The sequence below is a fragment of the Phyllostomus hastatus genome, unplaced genomic scaffold, assembly GCF_019186645.2.
Source record: "Phyllostomus hastatus isolate PE091 unplaced genomic scaffold, TTU_PhHast_1.1 phas_scaffold_78, whole genome shotgun sequence".
NCBI classification, from domain to species: domain Eukaryota; kingdom Metazoa; phylum Chordata; class Mammalia; order Chiroptera; family Phyllostomidae; genus Phyllostomus; species Phyllostomus hastatus.
This window is the reverse complement of record NW_025334041.1, coordinates 43,779,315-43,799,109: the sequence shown is the minus strand read 5'-3', so window position 1 is coordinate 43,799,109 and position 19,795 is coordinate 43,779,315. Positions and strand designations below refer to the sequence as shown.

The 19,795-nt window shown below is 42.6% G+C and overlaps 1 protein-coding gene across 3 annotated transcripts in view; it reads right to left on the bottom strand.

The window, feature by feature from the left end:
- Positions 1-390: 390 nt before the first annotated feature.
- Positions 391-19,795, bottom strand: part of MAGI2 (membrane associated guanylate kinase, WW and PDZ domain containing 2) — a 1,385,030-nt gene continuing 1,365,625 nt past the window's right edge. For all 3 annotated transcript variants that reach the window (XM_045827541.1, XM_045827543.1, XM_045827544.1), the window contains one exon: positions 391-3,555. In XM_045827541.1, the coding sequence (XP_045683497.1) occupies positions 2,909-3,555 (647 nt within the window). In that variant the 3' untranslated portion in view covers positions 391-2,908. The remainder of the gene's footprint in view (positions 3,556-19,795) is intronic.

Sequence of the window (19,795 nt, the reverse complement as noted above, 5' to 3'; positions counted from 1 at the left end):
CAAGCTGTGTAAAACTCCCAGCCTTTTCCTTCTCCCGCGAGGTCTTTTCTTAGCCCATTCTCTGGGCGGGGAAAACGTCGCCAGGGAGTACAAACTTCCAAAATAAAGCTCATCTGCCTGTTTCCATAGCTAATTGGCTGTTTATTTCCTTGGCGGGGTCTAAGAAAACCTTACAAACAGTTCCTCCCCACCCCTTATAATTCTGCTGCATTTGGATTAAAGTTTCAAAGAAGTCCTGTTTGGGGCATTCAACTTACATGTACTTAAAAAAATCTATGAAAACTATAGTTAAAAAACTTAAATCCCAGTAATTATTTACTCAAATCAACACACACCCTATATAGTTGGAAAAAGAAAAGATTTTTGGATATATATTTTATTTGACAGTGTTTTAGAATATCATACAGTAAACAAGATTTCTGTAAAAGTTAATTTATCCATAGTGGTGCGTTTCATAAAAATAGTTGCTCACTTACAGTCTTTCTGTGACTATTAATACATGGAATTATATTTATAGAGATACAGCTGTACAGGGTAAATTCACAGCTAACACTACACAGAAATATTATTTGGAATGGGATTTAGATGATGTGCTGTCTTCACAGGTTATGGATTACAGCCGCATAAAGCAATTACTGCACAAGTAGTAGCTGTGAACTGTGCAAATTAGAGTTTATGCAAGCGTAATCTCAATATTTTTATCCTTTTGTAACACATGGAAAATAAATGTCAGAGGATACAGTACCGGGACGTGCAGCTACACTACAAAAGCATTGTCCAAAACCAGATTCAATAAATTAATGGCAAACTATACTGGATTTCTAGTCCAGGGGAGAAAGACTGATTGAGATTAAACCAAATGTATTGTAAACTGCTACATGTGTTTGTGCTTTTGTTTATGATGAATGGGCTCCATTTTTGGAAATTGCTTTTACAAGCTGCAAGACTCTTCACTTGAGGCTTTCAACCATCTTTTCCTCTTGTCAAACGACTACACTACTCCTATTGCTTGATAAAAATTAAGCGGCTAGTGCTCAGGATACAACAATTACAAAGAGGGAAAGGGTCAACACAGGGCAGCTGTTAGGCGAGACCTTGTGAGCTAGACCAGCCCTCCCTGCTGTCCTTATTTGACTTCAAGTGAAGGGAGGTGAGGCTCATTTGCACTTGAACTCCTTCCTGTAAGGGGCAGTTTACCAGTGGGATAAAGCCTCATTCATTCAGACCATATTCAAGAAAAACTGCCCTCAGAGACATTTAGCCTTTTAATATGTGTAGCTACAAATAAGTAACATTGTGTGAACAAAAAAGGGAAAATATAATAAACCTGACAAGCCCAAGGGGTTACGTGGCAGACCTGAAATGGGTTGTAACAAAAAGTGACCACCCAGGATGGTCTGATCATAAATTCCCGTTTCTCCTTTGACTCTAAATGAGTAAAATAAACCGGAAAACAAATACTCTCCAGAGCCTTTTCTCAATCCATTGCGACTTGGCTTCTGGGCATTTTCTAAAAAATCTGGCTTAAATAAATTTTTATAAAAGTTTTCTATAGGTTTGGAGGTTCTTTGGTTGACAAATGGATACCATTTTTTCCCAAAGAAATATTAAAGCAGCAGGGGAAAAAAGCAAGCCTTAGATTTTTACTAGGGGATCAACCATAGATCAATGAAGATAAACAGAAACATCTAGAGGTTGCTAAAGAAATAAAACTTGGCAAAGACCAGCAGGGAAAAAAAAAGCAAACCAAATGGAAAGAAAAGGAGAAAGAATAAGGAAAGAAAGATAAGCAGAAAAAAATGCTAGAAAGATTTAAGTTCTTTAATGAAAATGAATTGGTCATAATGATTTAGTATTAGGGATTCATTATCATCTGAAAAATATAGGAGAAATACTTTGCTTTCTGCTCTATGAAAGTGAAAATGAAGTCATGAAAATAGGGCTTTAAGAAAAGACAAATAAGTAAAATATAACATTGCGGTCAAAGAAGCTACTATGTCTGCTAGCCCGAAACAATAGGAAAGCCTTTTCATAAAGGAACTGCAGCCTTGCCAATCTTGGTTAAACAGATTGTGGTTCTGTGAAATTCATATTTTAGATGAAAACCAATTAAGATCTATGAGCTAAACTGCGAAATTCTGACTTACGGCAAACTGTTCCCTAGGATACAATTTTTAAAACCTTTTTTCTCTACCACTGAAAACGTACAGAAATATGATTTGATCACAGAAATGGAAGTAAAAATGGCATCACACCAATGAATTCACTAGATTTCTAACTTATCCTGCACTACGCAGAGAACGTTGCTGCTAATACCAGTGATGGATGCCACGGGTGAGCCATGGAAACATGTCGTGGGCGAACAGTTCTGAATGTTTCAAAGAAACCTTTTAACCCCTGTCTAGTTATGTCAAGAACAATTTATTTACAACTCTTTAGATCAATTAAAAGATATAATCTTGTCTCAGTTTCAGCTTGCTCCGTGCAGTTTGATTTTTTAAGGCGATATTCCAGTTCGTGATTGCTCTTAACTTGTCCAGCTTGATATAAAGTTTGGATGATATCCAGATCCTTCATGCAGTGGGGGGAATTTTTTTCTTTCTTTTTTAAACTAAAGCTACACTGCACTGTCTCTCCATGACGTTCTTCACGTTATTTTGGTTCTTTCATAGCTGCCAAAGCCCCCACAGTGGAGCTGGGGGCTTTGGGGTCAGTTTCGGTCTGCGCGTGGAGGCTGGACAGCCCATGCTCGGTGGATGCCTGGGGCCTCACGTTGGTGCTCCCAGGCCTCGGTGCCTAGTGTATCTATGCGTGTGACAGTGAAAATAAATTAAAACACCGCGAGACACAACCGAAGAAGAACGGCCTGCAGGCGTCGAGGCGGGGCGGCTGGCTGGGGCCGCGAAGCTCATCTGCCGGCGGCCGAGGCGCCGGGTTTGAGGACGCCGGACAGCTTGTCGGAGCCTGGTACCTTCCAGGGCCCCGGCGCCAGGGCTGCCCTGCGCGCGGGGGCGCCCCCCGGAGGCCGCGCAGCCGGCCGGGATCCTGAGCGCGCGCCCGCCGGGCTCTCGGCCTCCCGCGAACCACCGCCCAGACCCGCGAACGCCGGCGCAGCGCCAGAGCCTTCGCGGCGGCCGAGCTCCAGGACAGTCGCGGGGCGGGGCCCTTCCTTCCCGCCCGCCCGCGCCGCGTCCGCCGCCGCCGCGGGCCCGGGTGCCCTGGCCTCCGAGGAGGGCCTGCCGGCCTCGGGCCGCCCCAGGCTGCCGGGCGCCTCCTCGAGCCTCGGCCGCGCGGCCCTCTGCGGACTCGCCGAGCGCTCCCTCTGCTCCCCGAGGCGCTGCTTCTTCTGGCCGCTGGCTGATAGCTCCTTTGGTTTCCTAACGTCGTGTTCCCTTTTGATATCCCAAGTCGGGTCTGGGCTTATCTGGTGGGAAGGGTCGGAGAGTGGGGCTGAATGTGATGGAGAGAATGGCGGGAAGACGTCTTCGGGGGAGACGCCTACTTCCTGCAGACCTGCGGAGGCGGCAGCGGGACCACTCCAGGAGTTGGGTTCGTCTGCGGGACAGGAAGCACAGGTGTTAGGAGCCGAGCCGCGGCGCGGGCTTTCCACGCTCCCCCGACCTCGCTCTACGTTAGGGACAGGAGCAGGTAGCCAGGGGCAACTGCTCTCGAGGTACCAAGCCACCACTACCCCCACCCTCGCTGCCAAGAGGGCAGCCAGCCGCATCCCTGGGGCTCCTGTTCTGACCCCGCCTTTACACCAGTCCCTTGTCCTCACTGATAGATCAGGGAGGTCACTGCTGAGCCCGGGCCTAATCCATCCCTACGCCTCGGCCACTTCTAACTTATTCGTGTCATCAGGTCTGATGGCCCTCTGCGTATATCTGAATAACCTGGGGAAATTGTGAAAAATACACATTCCTGGATGGCCACGAACAGAGTCCCAGTAGGGTAGGTCCCAGGAATTTCTCTGCATTTTTAACAGCATCCAGATGATCCTGTAAATGGTCCAAGAACCCAGCTTTGAGAAACACTGGTCTGAGTTCTCCGGAAAAAGTTAGCAGAGTGACTTTTTCAACCATTAGGTGTCACTCAAAGCATAATTCTTAGCTGCCATCAGATAGTCTCAGAATCTGTATATATTTACGTAAAAACTTTCATTGCTGTTTTTTGGAAATCATTATCTTTAATTCTTTTCAGTAGTTCTAACATTATAAAAGTTCCAGCACTCAAGAAAAATGATTCTTTCTAGGAAGCCTAGTTTCCACATTTATTTGGGATTTAAGATCTTTAAGAAAGAATTTGACATAATTTGCAACAACAAAACACATACAAAATAGAATGATAAAAATGAGAAATGACTTTAAACAATGCAAACACTGGTCAGAAGCCAAGTAGAGGGAGAACAGATGAGTTAGTCACTACTATGAGCACTAATGTTAGACTCAAGTTTATGGCCACTAAAGCAAAATTAAAGCAGGGATATCAAATACAGTGAACCCTTAATATTTGTAAGGAATATATCCCAAGACCTTTGGAAATCCTCAAATTTTGGAATGTCCTTCTGGAGTGTAATTTTCTCCATAGAATTGGTATATGGTCATGAATGGGGCACAAAGAAGCCACATTGGTGTCCGGTTGCTGAGGCAGGCCAGGCACCCTCACTAGCCAAGAGATTCAGCCCCATACACCAGCCTCAGTGCATGTCACTCAAATTCCTGCCACTGTAATGTCATGTGTTAGAGTCTGTCTGGGCCCCTTATGCACACTCAATCCATGGATATCAAGGGTCTACTTTGTTTACAAATTGAGGATTCTTATCTGGTGTCTTCTTATCTGATTCTTATGCTGAATTACAAAGAGGAAGAGAGGAAGAGGGCAGGATAGTTCCAATAATTCTGGCCACCTGTAGAATATCAAATCAGTTGTAGAAATTTTTTCCTTTGATGTTAAATTTGAATGGAGTATTTAGGGCACAATGTTCTCTTCCTTCTTTCTATAGACTGATATCAAGTATTATGTTTACTCACTGTGTAGTGGGTAAAAAATCTTAGAAAAGCATCAGAAGAGCTAGAATCCAATCCTGCCTCTGGCATTTACCATTGATGTGATTTTGGACCAAACTACTCCATCTATGTGAGCCTCAACTTCTCCCTTTATAAGGTGAGGGTAAAATGTCTGCCCCATTGAGGTGAGATGTGGACTTTCAAAGGGCAAAGCACCTGGCAGTGGAAGGATTATAACAAGTTTTTACACATAGTTGAGTCAGATTTTCCTCCTGTGCCCCACTGGCTGCCGGTGTACAGACTGGACCACGTTAACTAGCATACTTGCCAAGCAGGTTCTGAATAAGTGCAGTAAGTCAGTCATTCCCATATGCTGTGATTCCCTGGAGTGGTTTTATTCTACCTCAGGTACTCTTGGTCACCTTGGAATATTCTGAAATCTTCAGATGCAAATGTTTTCTTTGAAAGTTGCTTCAGGGTTAGACTTTAAAACTCTAACAAATGATACCTCGTGGCAATGCCACTAATATAGGAAGATATGGCCTGAAAGAGTTAAAAGTGGTATTCAAAAGGCCTAACTAGAGGGTAGTTGTGCAATGGTAACCTCTAACTTGGAACATTGTAATGATGTTTTTTATTTTAATAGCTCCCCCCACCCCATTACATCACATACAGTAGGGTCAATTAGCTGGCCTCACATTACTTCTGAGGTTGAGATTATTCACACCATTTCCTGAAGGAGGAACTGAAGCAGAGAGAGTTTATGTAATTTGACCAAAATTGCAAAATGGGTAAGCCAGGAGTAAAATGTTGGGTTTCTTTACTCTTGTAACTTACTGAGAAAATTTTCCTAAGATGTAGCCTTGCAAATAGGATTAAAATATGTGAAGTGGATGCACCAAGCCAGCGGCTGCTGCTGACCAAAAGAATTGAGATCCCAGCAATGAACTGAAAACTTGGCATTTGTTTCTGAACAACTTGCTTACAATGGTCAAGTAGAAGGTGAATTTATTCAAAATACAAAAATATAAAAAGAATCCCTCTTATCAAAACTCTTCTCAAGTGTTTGTTTATAGATTATTAAATGCTTAATGGGAGAAGCTAAAAGCTAAAATATTCTAAGCCACTACTGATTAAGAATATTAGTCATAAGTTAAAATGAACTACCATCACAAAGTAAAATGATTTAAAAGATGGATGTTTACGTATGTGGTTTAATAGTTTTCATTTTGGGGTACAGGAGTCCTTCAGTTCAATACTAGACATGCAACATCTGCACCAGGCTGAGCCTGCAACGCTCAGTAAAGCACCAAGGACAGGAAGCAGCGGCCCCTGCCTGGCCCTGCCCTGCCGAGTTCTGCATCAAGGTGACAAACTGAGCTGGTCAGCAAGAGGCTTTCTCAAACATTTCAAACTCCAGTTTTCATGAAATCTTGATGTACAATAACTAAAAGAATTAATCCCATTTAGTTTTCATATCTTCAGATATTATTTTTCTTTCCTTCTTCCCCCTTCTCTCCCTTCTTCTCCCTCCACCTCTTTTTATTTTTTTCTTGAACCTGACCTCCGACTAATGAGCGTGATCACGCTCGTTTATGACGTACCTGGCCAGGAGTACGAACTCCAGACATCCTGTTTGAGATATTCTAGCTAGAATAAAAAAATAACAGGCATCTTGGAAAGATGACAAGAGCCACGTGGGCCTGCCAGGATTTCTGCAGCTCCTTTGTCCAAACAATGTCTCAGCCCAATGGGTGAAATTAGAAAGGAAAAAGCCTTTTATTCCAAACCATCTTCCTCCACCCATACTGGCACCTGAGTGAAACTGCTCTTGTCAAGGTCACCAATGATCCTTCTGTTGTCAAAGCCAGAGGCCATGGTTCTGTATTTATTTCACCCTGTCCCCCAGCTGACCACACCCAGAAACAAGCTGGACTCTTGGCTGCTGTACACTCCACTCTCTGGCTCTCTGTCCCAACACTCTGGCAGCTCCTTTACAAGTTACTTTGTAGGCCTCTAATGTTGGTATTCCTCAGGGCTTGGTCTTAGGTCATTTTCTTTCCTCATAGTCTCGCCTAGGTGTTCTCATGCATTCACGTAATTTTTATAGAACAGTAGTCCTGAATGTTTCTGCTATGCTCTGTGCTGCTTTGTCCATCCGTCTCCTTGACCTCTCCACACAAGTAGATTAGCACCTTCACTTTAAGAAGTCCAAAATGGAAATCTTTCCTTCCCAAGCATATTTTGTACTCTTTCCCTATTTATGTATCCTGGTGAATGGCACAACCATCACCTGGAGTCATCCTTGATTCTTTTTTCTCCCTCACCTCACAAATGCAGTTCACCTGCAAGCTGCATTAGTCTTATCGTCAGATATACGTGGACTCTGTCAACTGCTGTTCACCTTCACTTTCGCCACCGTACTTCAAGATACAGGACAATCCCTGGAAGACTGAAACCAGTGTGGGCTGTCCAAGATCATCACTCTTAAGAGAAGGCCACAGTGTGGATAGACATCTTTCATAAACGCTTGGCATATTCTTAAAGACAGAAATTGTAAAAATGAAGTTTGGTGTTGTTCAGACAAGAGAAGTTGGGTGTAGTATATGGGGAACCACCCCCCCCCCCGCCACCCCCGGAGCTCGGAGCCCAGGACAACTTACCTAGTTACCACATCCAAGAGGTGGGCCTGCCAAGCTATTGTTTCTCACATGGGCAACTGCAATAACCCACTCTTCCCTTTACTTCTACTCTTGCCTACCTCCATGATTCTCCATACAGCATCCACAACACCTCTTTAGGATATAAATTAGATCATACCATCCCCTTGCTTGAAAGTTTTGGTAAGTTCTTACCACTTAGATTAAAATCCAAAATTAGTAACAAGATCCACAAAAGCCTGCCAGCCTCCCAGCTTCATCTCCCTTCACCCCCCATTCTCCACACACACTGGCCTTGGTTCACATCCTCAAATGCACCAAGCTCATTCTCTGTTATGGCACATCACTGCTGACTCCTCTGTCCAGAACGCTCTCTCCTAGCTATTCACATAGCACATGCCTTTTTGTCCTTTAGGACTCCTAAATATCACCTCAGGGAACCCCAATCCACAGCAAATGCTCTGGTCTCCTCAAGAGCATCTCGTTTTTGTTTCCTAGTAGTGCTTACACTTTGTAACTATGTATTTGCCTCCTTATTTGATTAATATCAGCTTTTAGCCTCGATTACAGAGGGCAGTGACCACATTGGTCTTGTTTATGACAGTGGACTTCATACCTAGCATACTGTCTGACACAAGAGTAAGCGTGCAATGAGTATTTGATGAAGAAAAAATTCCATTCCACAAAAAGAAATTCCACAAAAAGACTGGAAACCAAATGCCTACTTGAGGGAATAATTCAAGGCAAAAGACCTTCATTTAAAGAATAATTGACCACAATGAGGTCTGTGTTTGTGATCTTTATCAGTTTTTAGAGAGGATGGTGATGAAATGATAATGTGCATTTGAAGTAAGAGAGGAAATAAGTTTGTAGGGAAGAATGCAGAAAGGATTATTGCAACAGAAACTACAAGGTGGGACCCCAGAAAACCTGGAATTTATTCATTTATTTATTTTTTTAAAAGTATATTTTATTGATTATGCTACTACAGTTGTACCATTTTTTCTCTCCTTTATTTCTCTCCTCCCTCTACTCCCACTCTTACCAGCATTCGCTCCCTTTAGTTCATGTCCATGGGTTGTACATAAAAGTTCTTTGACTTCTCCATTTCCCATGCTATTCTTAACTTCCCTCTCTCTATTTTGTACCTACCATCTATGCTTCTTATTCCCAGTACCTTTTTCTTCATTCTCTCCTCACCCCTCCCCACTGATAACCCTCCATGTGATCTCCATTTCTGTGATTCTGTTCCTGTTCTAGTTGTTTGCTTACTTCATTTTTGTTTTTGTTTTTAGGTTCAGTTGTTGATAGTTGTGAGTTTGCTGTCATTTTACTGTTCATAGTTTTGATTTTCTTCTTTTTCTTAGGTAAGTCCCTTTAACATTTCATATAATAATGGCTTGGTGATGATGAACTCCTTTAACTTGACTTTATCTGGGAAGCACTTTATCTGCCCTTCCATTCTAAATGATAGCTTTGCTGGCGAGAGTATTCTTGGATGTTGGTCCTTGCCTTTCATGACGTGGAATACTTCTTTTCAGCCCCTTTTTTGTCTGCAAAGTTTCTTTTGAAAAATCAGCTGATAGTCTTATGGGAACTCCTTTGTAGGCAACTGTCTCCTTTTCTCTTGCTGCTTTTAAGATTCTCTCTTCATCTTTAAATCTTGAGTAATGTAATTATGATGTGCCTTGGTGTGTGCTTCCTTGGGTCCAACTTCTTTGGGACTCTCTGAGTTTTCTGGACTTCCTGGAAGTCTATTTCCTTTGCCAAATTAGGGAAGTTCTCCTTCATTATGTTTTCTTTTTTTTAATATATTTTATTGATTATGCTATTACAGTTGTCCCATTTCCCCCCTTCACTCCCCTCCACCCTGTACCCCCTCTCCCACCCACATTCCCCCCTTTAGTTCATGTCCATGTGTCACTTATGAGTTCTTTAGCTTCTACATTTTCCGTACTATTCTTGCCCTCCCCCTATCTATTTTCAACCTACATTCTATGCTGCTTATTCTCTGTACCTTTTCCCCCTCTCTCCTTCTCCCACCCCCCTGTTGCTAATCCTCCATGTGACCTCCATTTCTGTGGTTCTGTTCCTGTTCTAGTTGTTTGCTTAGTTTCTTTTGGTTTTGCTTTAGGTGTGGTTGTTAATAATTGTGAGTTTGCTGTCCTTTACTATACATGTTTTTTCTTTATCTTCTTTTCTTAGATAAGTCCCTTTAGCATTTCATAAAATAAGGGCTTGGTGATCATAAACTCCTTTAACTTGACCTTATCTGAGAAGCACTTTATCTGCCCTTCCATTCTAAATAAAAGCTTTGCTGGATAGAGCAATCTGGGATGTAGGTCCTTGTTTTTCATGACTTGGAATATTTCTTTCCAGCTCCTTCTTGCCTGTAAGGTCTCTTTTGAGAAATCAGCTGACAGTCTGATGGGAACTCCTTTGTAGGTTATTGTCCCCTTATCTCTTGCTTCTTCTAGGATTCTCTCCTTCATTTTTACCTTGGCTAATGTACTTATGATGTGCCTTGGTGTGTTTCTTCTTGGGTCCAACTTCTTTGGGGCTCTGTGAGCTTTCTGGATTTCTTGAAAGACTATTTCCTTTGCCAGATTGGGGAAGTTCTCCTTTATTATTTGTTCAAATATGTGCTCAATCTGTTGCTTTTCCCCTTCCCCTTCTGATACCCCTATAATTTGGATGTTGGAATGTTTAAAGATGTCCTGGAGGTTCCTAAGCCTCTCATCATTTTTTTGAATTCTTATTTCATCATGCTTTCCTGCTTGGTTGATTCTATCTTCCTTCTGGTCCACTGTATTGTTTTGAGACCCAGTTTCCTTCTCTTCACTATTGGCTCTCCTCCGTGTATCTTCTTTCATCTCTTTTATGGTAACCTGCATCTCTTCATCTAATTTGCGCCCAAAATCAACCAATTCCGTGAGCTTTTTGATCACCAGTGTTTTGAACTGTGCATCTGATAGATTGGCTATTTCTTGGTTGCTCAAAAGGATGAGTCCTGGGGGACTGATCTGTTCTGTTGGAAACATGTCTCTCCCTGTCTCTCCTTTTTTTTTTTCCAGTCTGGTCACTCTTGTTACAGTGGGGGATGGAGCCTTAGCTGTTCACCGGGGCTGGGCACCCCAGTCGCTAGATTGTGACATTATATGTGGGGGCGGGGGAAGATCATTGGCGGTAGTTCCGTTCTCCTGGGATCTCAGTCCCTTCTCTGGGATCCTGGGGTGCGAGCTCTGCCCTGGTCCACAATCACCGCCTCACTGGGTCCGCCAGCCGCAGCTTGCATACTCAGGAACCACCACTGCATTCTTGCGCGCTCCGGATGGATTTCGAGCCAATTTCGCGTCAAGTTTTTCCTGACTTCCGTGCACTGCAGACCTGCGCCCACCTAGCTCGTCCTCTCCTACCAGTCTGGGTGTACAGGTCTACTTCAACTTCTTGGCTGTCCGACTTTCATTCAGATAAATCCTCTATCAGTTCTGGGTGTTATTCTAGCTGTAAATTGTTGTTGTTCTAATCTTGGTTGTGTGAGGAGGTACAGTGCGTCCACCTATTCCTCCATCTTGCTGGAAGTCCCCTCCTTCATTATGTTTTCAAAACAGTTTTCGATTTCTTGCTTTTCTTCTCTTCCCTCTGGTACCCCTATGATTAGGATGCTGGAACATTTAAAGTTGTCCTGGAGGTTTCTAAGCCTCTCCTCATATTTTTGAATTTTGTTTCTTCATTCTGTTCTGGCTGAATGTTTACTTCTTCCTTCTACTCCAAATCATTGATTTGAGTCTCAATTTCCTTTCCTTCACTGTTGGTTCCCTGTATATTTTCCTTTATTTCGCTCTGCATAGCCTTCACTTTTTCCTCTATTTTGTGACCACACTCAACCATTTCTGTGAGCATCCTGATTACCAGTGTTTTGAACTGTGCATCTGGTAGGTTGGCTATTTCTTCATCGCTCTTGGATCGATCTGTTCTTTCATTTGGACCATATTTCTTTGTCTTAGCACATCTTTGTCTTAGCACATGTAGTAAGGGGCAGGGCCTTAGGTATCCACCAGGGCGAGGCAACCCACAGTGCTGCATTGTGGCTCTGTATGTGGGATATGGGTCAGAGAGGTAACAATACCACTTGCTCAGCTCTCCACTGGCTTTTAGTCACTTCCTCAGGTACACACAAGCAAATTGGGCCCTTCTGGTGCTGACTCCCAGGTGGGTGGGTTTGTGTACATTCCAGGATGCTGTGGGTCTCTCCAGTGAACTCTACTGTGAGGCTGGGAGTTTCTCTGACCACTGCAACCCCACAGGTTTTTACAGCCAGAGATTTTGAAATTTACTTTTCACATGTTGGAACCCTGGGTTGCGAAGTCTGTCTCGCTCCCTAGTTTCTCCTCCTGTTTTATCTGCATGCAAAGGTGGGGCCACCTGGTCCACCAGCTGCTGCCTCACTGTGCGTCCTCTCCACTCTGGCTGCTTATCTCTGCCCCTCCTACCAGTCTGGATGAATGTTTCTTCTTTAACTCCTTGGTTGTTGGACTTCCATACAGTTTGATTTTTTGGCAGATCTGGTTGTTTTTTGTTTTGAAATTTGTTGTTGTCCTTCTTTTGGTTGTGCAAGGAAGCAAAGTATATTTACCTACACCTCCATCTTGGTGAGAAGTCCTCCCTGGAATTTATTTATAAAAAATTGTGTATTTATTCTCACATTTTTATGCTTCAGTCACCTTGAAAGTACTCTCCATTTGATGCAATACACCTATTGGGACATTTTTCCATTGCTCAAAACAGTCTTTGAACTTGTCGATTTTGATGCCTTTTGGTATTTCAGCTGTTTTTTGTTTCACCCCTTCCACATTGGCAAAATATTTCCCTTTGAGGACTTTTTTCATTCAGGGAAACAAGAAAAAAGTTTCTCAGGGTGAGATTGGGTGAATAGGGAGGGTGGGGCATGGGAGTCATGCTGTTTTTGGTCAAAAGCTGCTGAACACTCAGTGTGGTGTGGGCAGGCATGCTTCCAAATCACCCATCATGAAGTGGGTAAATGTGTTGAGTCTTCAAAAAAAGATCACTGAAGCTGAACGTAGCCTCTCACAACAACGCCAGGAAGTACACTGATACAGATGGAGTCCTAGAACACTCACCTAGCGGGGAAGCCTGTACTGAAAGGGATCTGCCCTCCAGAAGATAATTTTGTTTTTTGGGGGTCCCCCTTGTACATTGGGAAGAGTTCTTGGCTTTCATCAGTGTTCTCTGGGATGGAGAGAGACAAAGAGAAGCTCTGGATACAAGAACATGTAGTCAAGTTCCCCTGACATTTAGCAGTTGTTCTTTCCCTTGTTTACCTCACAGCCACAGTGATATAATGACTTTGCCTAAAGGAGCTCCATCCCTGGGAGTCAATCAACTTGCCCATGAAGGTTCAGATGAACCACACGTAAGAGAGACCCTAAATATTTCACACTTTCCTGGGGGAGAAGCAAGGCCTTCTAAGTTAGGATCGAGTTCTTCCCCTTGCTGCTGTCAGTTCTAGTCAGTTTGGATGTTTCCTATAACACAGATTGATTAATACATAAGTATATATTATTAGTCCGTGTATACACACACACATACAAATTACACACACACACACCATTATCTTTGAGTTAAAAGCTGTATTATTTCTTAAATTATCTTATAGGAATTCAATACCCAGAGTATTGAAAAATAAAATGCACTCTTTCACTTCATATGCTTGAAATAAACAAAACAAAATAAAACAAAACAAAACACCTCATCTACTATGTTTCAACATCTAGTTTATCTTATGGAATATAGCCCAAGTGACAGTGCCCAACTAGGAATAAACTACTTAGTTGCAGACTGCATTCTTGGTTCTCCCAGGTGGCTCGTATATCGAGCAAAAATTTGTGCAGAAAAGGAAAATATAACTCAAATCAAGGAAGAATTAGTTTTATCCAATGATGAGGTTAAGGGAGCGCGCTCAGAAGGGAGCCAGGGATTATCTCTGGGGAAAGGGACCACCTCCTGCCTCACACCTCACCTAATAAATAGCCTTAGGGCTTCCAGCTTTGGGCTGATTGACCCCCCATGCCCTGAATAAGCACTCCCACTCTGCTCTCTTTCTCTCACTGTAGTACTGGCACACAGAGCATAATGGCTGCCTTTGGATTAGGGTGTTTAAGGAAGGTGTTAATACCACCATTGGTTACAATAATGACAATAGCTGACATTGGTCGAAATGATTACTAGGTACCAGACACTCTTCTAAGACTTTGAAATGTATTACATGAAAACTTGCACATTTTATAGGTGAGGAAACTAAGGCACAAAGAGGTTAAGTGGCTTGTTTAAGGCTGCATAGCTGGTAGGTAATACAGCAGGGTTGTTGAATGACTTTCTGAGTGGGTGATGTTCTATGAGCTCAGCTGAAGCACTGTTATTAGACTCCTTTACTATCCACTATTTTGATCGAGAAAGGAGACTCATTTCTTTGGGGCAGGATGACAAAAGCTAAAGTGATGGTAAGAGACAAATCTATCATTACTCCAAATGGCGACTCTGAAATGCAGCTTGTGTTTGAACTGTAGACACAGAAGGACAGTTGCCATAGTTAGGGTGTTGATTTGTGAAAATGCTGGAAGTATGAGCTAGAGTCAGAGAATAATGAAATTAGATTTCTTAAGAACAGGTATAATACTATGAACTTTAAAAATATACCTCACAGTGTCACACTTGAACCTGGACTGAATTGAAAATACTCATACTTGATATTGGAAACACTGAGTCAGTTTGAGACATAAATACTTTTACTCAAAACTATTCTGCAAAGAGGTTCATGGATTTTGTAAGTGTTACTTCTTTTGACAAAACCTTTTCTGTTTCAACCTACAGTTGGCTGGGTTAGAGAATACTGATGTAGCTGCACTGAAATATATTCTCTTCTAATTTAGGATATTGTGAGAGAAAAAAATAATTAGAGTAGATCAAAGGATAGTAATGTGAAGTCGTTGGTGTTCAAAAAAAATCTTTTTAAGGTGTTCAAACCATAATGGCTTATCTGGATCTGATCAGCCATTACTAAGGTGATTGCTTTTTGTAATACAATACAAATAAAAAAATGTGCATTAAAAAATTTCAGAACAAATTATTTTTGTTCTGTACTTTGCTCCTGTTCTTTCTGAAGAATTGTTTCCAGTTTAGAGGTATTGTTAATGGCCTTTAAGCATGTGTTTTTTCACTTTTATTGCCAGAGAGATGTAAACTAGGTGTTATAAACATTAATAACTTCAAAAATTGTGCTCATATTTGCTTAGTGATGCTTCACACTTACACTCACAGTGGAAGCATAATCCAGGTGCAGCAGTGAGTGGTGGCAAAGTCTGACTACCTCCGCGGCTGAGAGGGCCAATCTCAGGGCTCGGTGGGTTGTTTACGGAGCAACCACTGGCTGAGTGACTCATATGTGCCAGGAACCTTGCCATGTGTGTCGTATACATTATCTTTTCATTCTCAGAGCCATTCTAAGAACTATGGTGCTACTGCCCTCATTTCACAGATGAGGAAACTGAGGCTTAGATGCATTAAGCAATTTGCCAGGACAACTCTGCTAGTGTGTGAGAGTAAGAACCATTGACTCTGTGACTTCAGAGCCCAAGCCCCAACAACAATTCTATTCTGTGCTTTCTAACCTTTTCTACATCAGGACACACAGAGAAAAAGGTACCATTTAAGCAGTGCACTGGAGTGAACATGAAAATGTTCAAGGGCTGATGACAGCAGCCAAGCCCTTCCTGTACCCCCCAGAGGCCAAAGGGAGTTGACACTTAGTATGACCGGGAAGAGGAGGGGCATGGAGAACAGATTTGGAAAAGTCAGCTCTATTTTTCAATGAGGTAAAATCTTTGTGATCCAGATTGATCTGGGGATGTGGGAATTTCAAGGGTTCAGTTTCAATTAGTAAGATATCTGCATTACAGGATATATGAGACATATGCTGGTTTATTTATTTCAGGCATTTTTTGGAAAGCAACACATTCTTCTTTTCAAATAAAATCTTAAATGGAAGCCCAAAATGTAAAACAGATGAAAACAAAGCTGCTTTGGTTAGGTGGGGTGGATCCAAAGCCTCACTTCCACCTGCAGGGGCTCCTCGGCCCATTCCTCAGCAGCCCTGAAGAGAACAGTTCCAAAGCCACAGCATGAAGAAGTGGCATTTCTAAAAGCCCTCATTTAAATACAAACATACACACTCAGGGGTTGAGAAGAGGAGAAAGTCAGGGAAGATTTGTTTAAGACTTTTTTCTCAGCACTCCTACCTAGTTGGGAGTTGGACTCCAGAGGAGGGAGACAGAGCACAGCGAAGTCTCGCTGCAGGAGGCGACTGGAAAGGAGTGTAGGACAGGCAGAAGGACAGGCTTCACCTTTCCCTAACTTTGCCTTGGCTGGCCCAGTCATCTGCAGCTTGTGCGGACAGTTCACAGGCTTGCTGCGTAGATTGGGCCCTGTTTGTCTTCGGGAAGCATAGGTCAGCAACTGGTGGAGGAAGGTGCCAGTGGCAAGCCTGGCTTCTCTCTCCTGTATTGCCACCTGGGGTGAACTTGGGCAAGTCATTTAACCATTTCCATCCTCAATTTCTCAGGGATATTGAGAAATGGGAATTGGGAAAAATATCTGTCCTGCTTCCCTACCCGAGTTGCGATAATCAATGAAATAATACATGTGAACATTTATATACACACCAGCCATTAAATAGTTTGAACTTAATTTTTTAAATGGGTCAAAAATTTGGATCATCACTTCCCCAAAGATGACATATAAGTGACAAATAAACACATAGAAAGATGCTCAACTTTATTAATAGCAAAATGCAAATTAAAACTATGAGATACCACTACTACACGTCTATGAATATGGGCAAAATTTAAAAAAGAAAACAAAAATAAAAATGCTGAAGAAAACCTGGCAAGGATGTGGAGCAACTGGAATTCTCAAGCATTTTTGTTGGGAATGGAAAGTGGAACAACTACTTTGGAAAAACAGTTTGGGAAGTTTCATAAAAAGTTAAACATTTAGTTAGCAGACAACTCAGCAGTCCGCTCTGAGATATCTACACAAGTGAAATCAAAACTTATGTTCACACAGAAACCTGGATGTGAATTTTTATGGTGACTTCAACTCAAATGTTCAGCTGGCGAGTGGAAAAGCATGCCATGGTACAATGGAGTAGTGCTCTGCTGCGAACTCAAACAAGCTCCTGTACGCCCACCAACGTGAGCGAACCACAGGTGCACTGTGCTAAGTGAAAGAGGTCACAGTCAAAAGGTTACATACTGTATGATTCCCTCTATAGGACATTTTCGAATAGTCAACAGTAATGGGACAGAAAACTGATGAGTGGTTTCCAGGAACTGGGGCAGGAAGAGGCTTGACCACCAGGGAGAGTGAGAGAATTTGGGGGATTACGGGGCTGTTCTGTTTCTTGACTATGGGAGTGATTATATAACTGTGTTTTGCAAAACTGGTAGAATTGTACACTAAAAAGGGTGAATTTTACTATGTAAATTGTACCTTAATTTTTTATAATGTGAAAAAATGAATAGTGCTGATAAACTGTTTTTAAGCCTGATGTGAAGAAGTCTTTTTAAACTGGTTATACCTTTTGCAAATAAGGTTTTCACTACCAATTTGCTTAGTAACCTCCCTATCTCCTCACTGCTGGACTAAGGTAAGTCTCAGTCCAATGCAAATGGTAATGAATTCTGAGTTCACAAAGTCAGCAGAATCTGAATTACAGAAGTTTTACTTTAATATTTAGATGACATCTTTAATCTCAAAGATTTTCTAGAATAGTACTCTTCATCACAGAAATACAGCCCTGTCTTGAGTAGCAGAGAGCAGAGATAATCAATCATAAAGTACCTATTTCATGGAAGAAACGATGAAACTGATAATAGCCTGTTTGCAAATGAGGGAAGAGGTGGAATTGAACTACTCAGGAGGCTCTTGGAGTCCAGCTAATCTGTGCCTCTGTGGTTCCCAAACAGGATCTTCATGATCCTCTCATTAGCCTCTGGAAGCCATCCACGGGCAAGATGCAGAAGTAAGATGAATTCCCTTCTAGACTGAGGCCCCACAGTGACGTCCAACTATATTCCCATCAACATGTCCCCAGGGAACAAGATCCCTTTTTAACAGTCTGGCTGTGTAAAAATGAGTAAATTAGTGGAAGCAGAGCTCCTGTGCCTGGAGCCATCCAATTTTGTTATCATATTTCATCCAGGGTATCCTTGGCCAATATTTTTTTCTGTATCCAATTTTATTTTTCAAAACACCAAACTCATATTCATTTCCCTCTTTATATTGGGACCCAGGAGCCAGATGCTCTATGCATTCTCTCCCACCCCCCTCAATATAATTTACTTCTGGTAACAAAACACAGGGGAGTGGCAAAGGCAGTGCCTGTACTCCTGGTGGCCTGTCTCTCTGCCTAGGTGCACCACGCCAGCCCAGACTGCCCACAGCATTTCCCCACATTCTAACAGCTGCAGAGCATAGGATATGACCATGTGGGAAGCAGGTCCTCTCCCATTACAGTTTTCTAGCTCATTTTTGCAAATACTGAAACGGAAGTAACTCGTTGTTCCTACTATTAATTTTCTGAACCTTTCCACAAACAAGTAAGACATGGACAAGTTTTGCCTGCACAGCTGTAGAGAGATTTAAAGTAACTTTTAAACAAGGGCAGTGACCAAGGCCCTATCTGTGTCCCCAGTCTTCTAAACCCCAGGCACCTGGATAGCTGCCTGTGGGGCCCTCACATCCCAGGGTGGAAATGGCGGGAGGGCCGGCCAGGTCAAGAATGAGGAATAAACAGTCTTCATTGCATTCAGACCAGAAGTCCTGGGCCTTGAGACTCTCTGTATATTGGTCACTGTTCTCTATGCTATTTTTGTCCTGTTTATGTAGTCTCATGAACTGTTCTTTCTTCCAGTAGTGAATCTTGTTCTTCTCCTTCCTCTCCCCCTCCAGGGTGGCTACCACCTCCTGGTACTTTTAGCTAACCTTGTGAACCAGGTGCTCCAGGTAGACAAACTTTCACAGAAGCTCTGGATGCACAACCTTGAGGGCAGCAGTGACCACTGTCTGCTTTTTCTTGTCAGAGGGTGGCCTGGCCTCCCTTGGTTGGGTGGACAGCATGCCTCCACTGTCCACCAAAAGATGGGGCTGCAGCCTGAAGTGGTTAGGGTTATGGAACTGGTTGGTGTTCATATGCTTTTGGAGAAAGGCCGGATATTTTAGCCTGTTTCTACAGAAGCTGCCAGAAATGTTCATGCCCTCCTAGTATGTGATCACCACCTCTGATCCTTGTTGGCCATGGTGCGTCGGCCATCTTTGGCAAATGCTTAAAGAAACTTTTATTTTTTTAACTACTCAACAAATATTTATTGAGCACCAACTGCTTATGTTATAAAGGTCTATTCACTGAAACACACCTGTGGAGAAAGTAACATTCCTGTCTTCATGGAACTTACTATTATAGAAGAGACAGAAAATTAATAAACAAATAGGTAATAACACCAAGTCTGATATGGATCAGTGTGACGCAGAAAAACAGGGTAAGGCAAGGAGATAAAGAGAAATGTGGGCTGTTTTAAATAAGGTGGTCAGGGAAGGCCTCTCTGATGAGGTGACATTGAGCAGGGACTTGAATGCCAAGGAGTGGGTCCATTTTTGCTCATGTGGAGAGAAAAATGGAATAAGAACAAAGGAGTCTCGGCATGTTGGAGAAATGGTAAGCAGGATTAACAGGTAGATGAGGGGAAGTATGAGAGCAAATAGGGCTCCAGGAAGAAGTTTGAATTTTATTCTACATGTGATGAAGGCAGCTGGATGATGTCCAGCAGAGGGATGATATTTTAATGATAAAAAAATTCTCACTGAAGGACATGCTCATTGATTTTTAGAGAGAGGAATGGGGAAAGAGAGAAACATTGATGTGAAAGAGAAACACAGATCAGTTGCCTCCATACATGCCCCAGGTGGGGGCCAAACCCACAACCTAGGTATGTGCCCTGACCAGGGATTGAATTTGCAACCTTTTGGTGTGTGGGATGATGCTCCAACCAACTG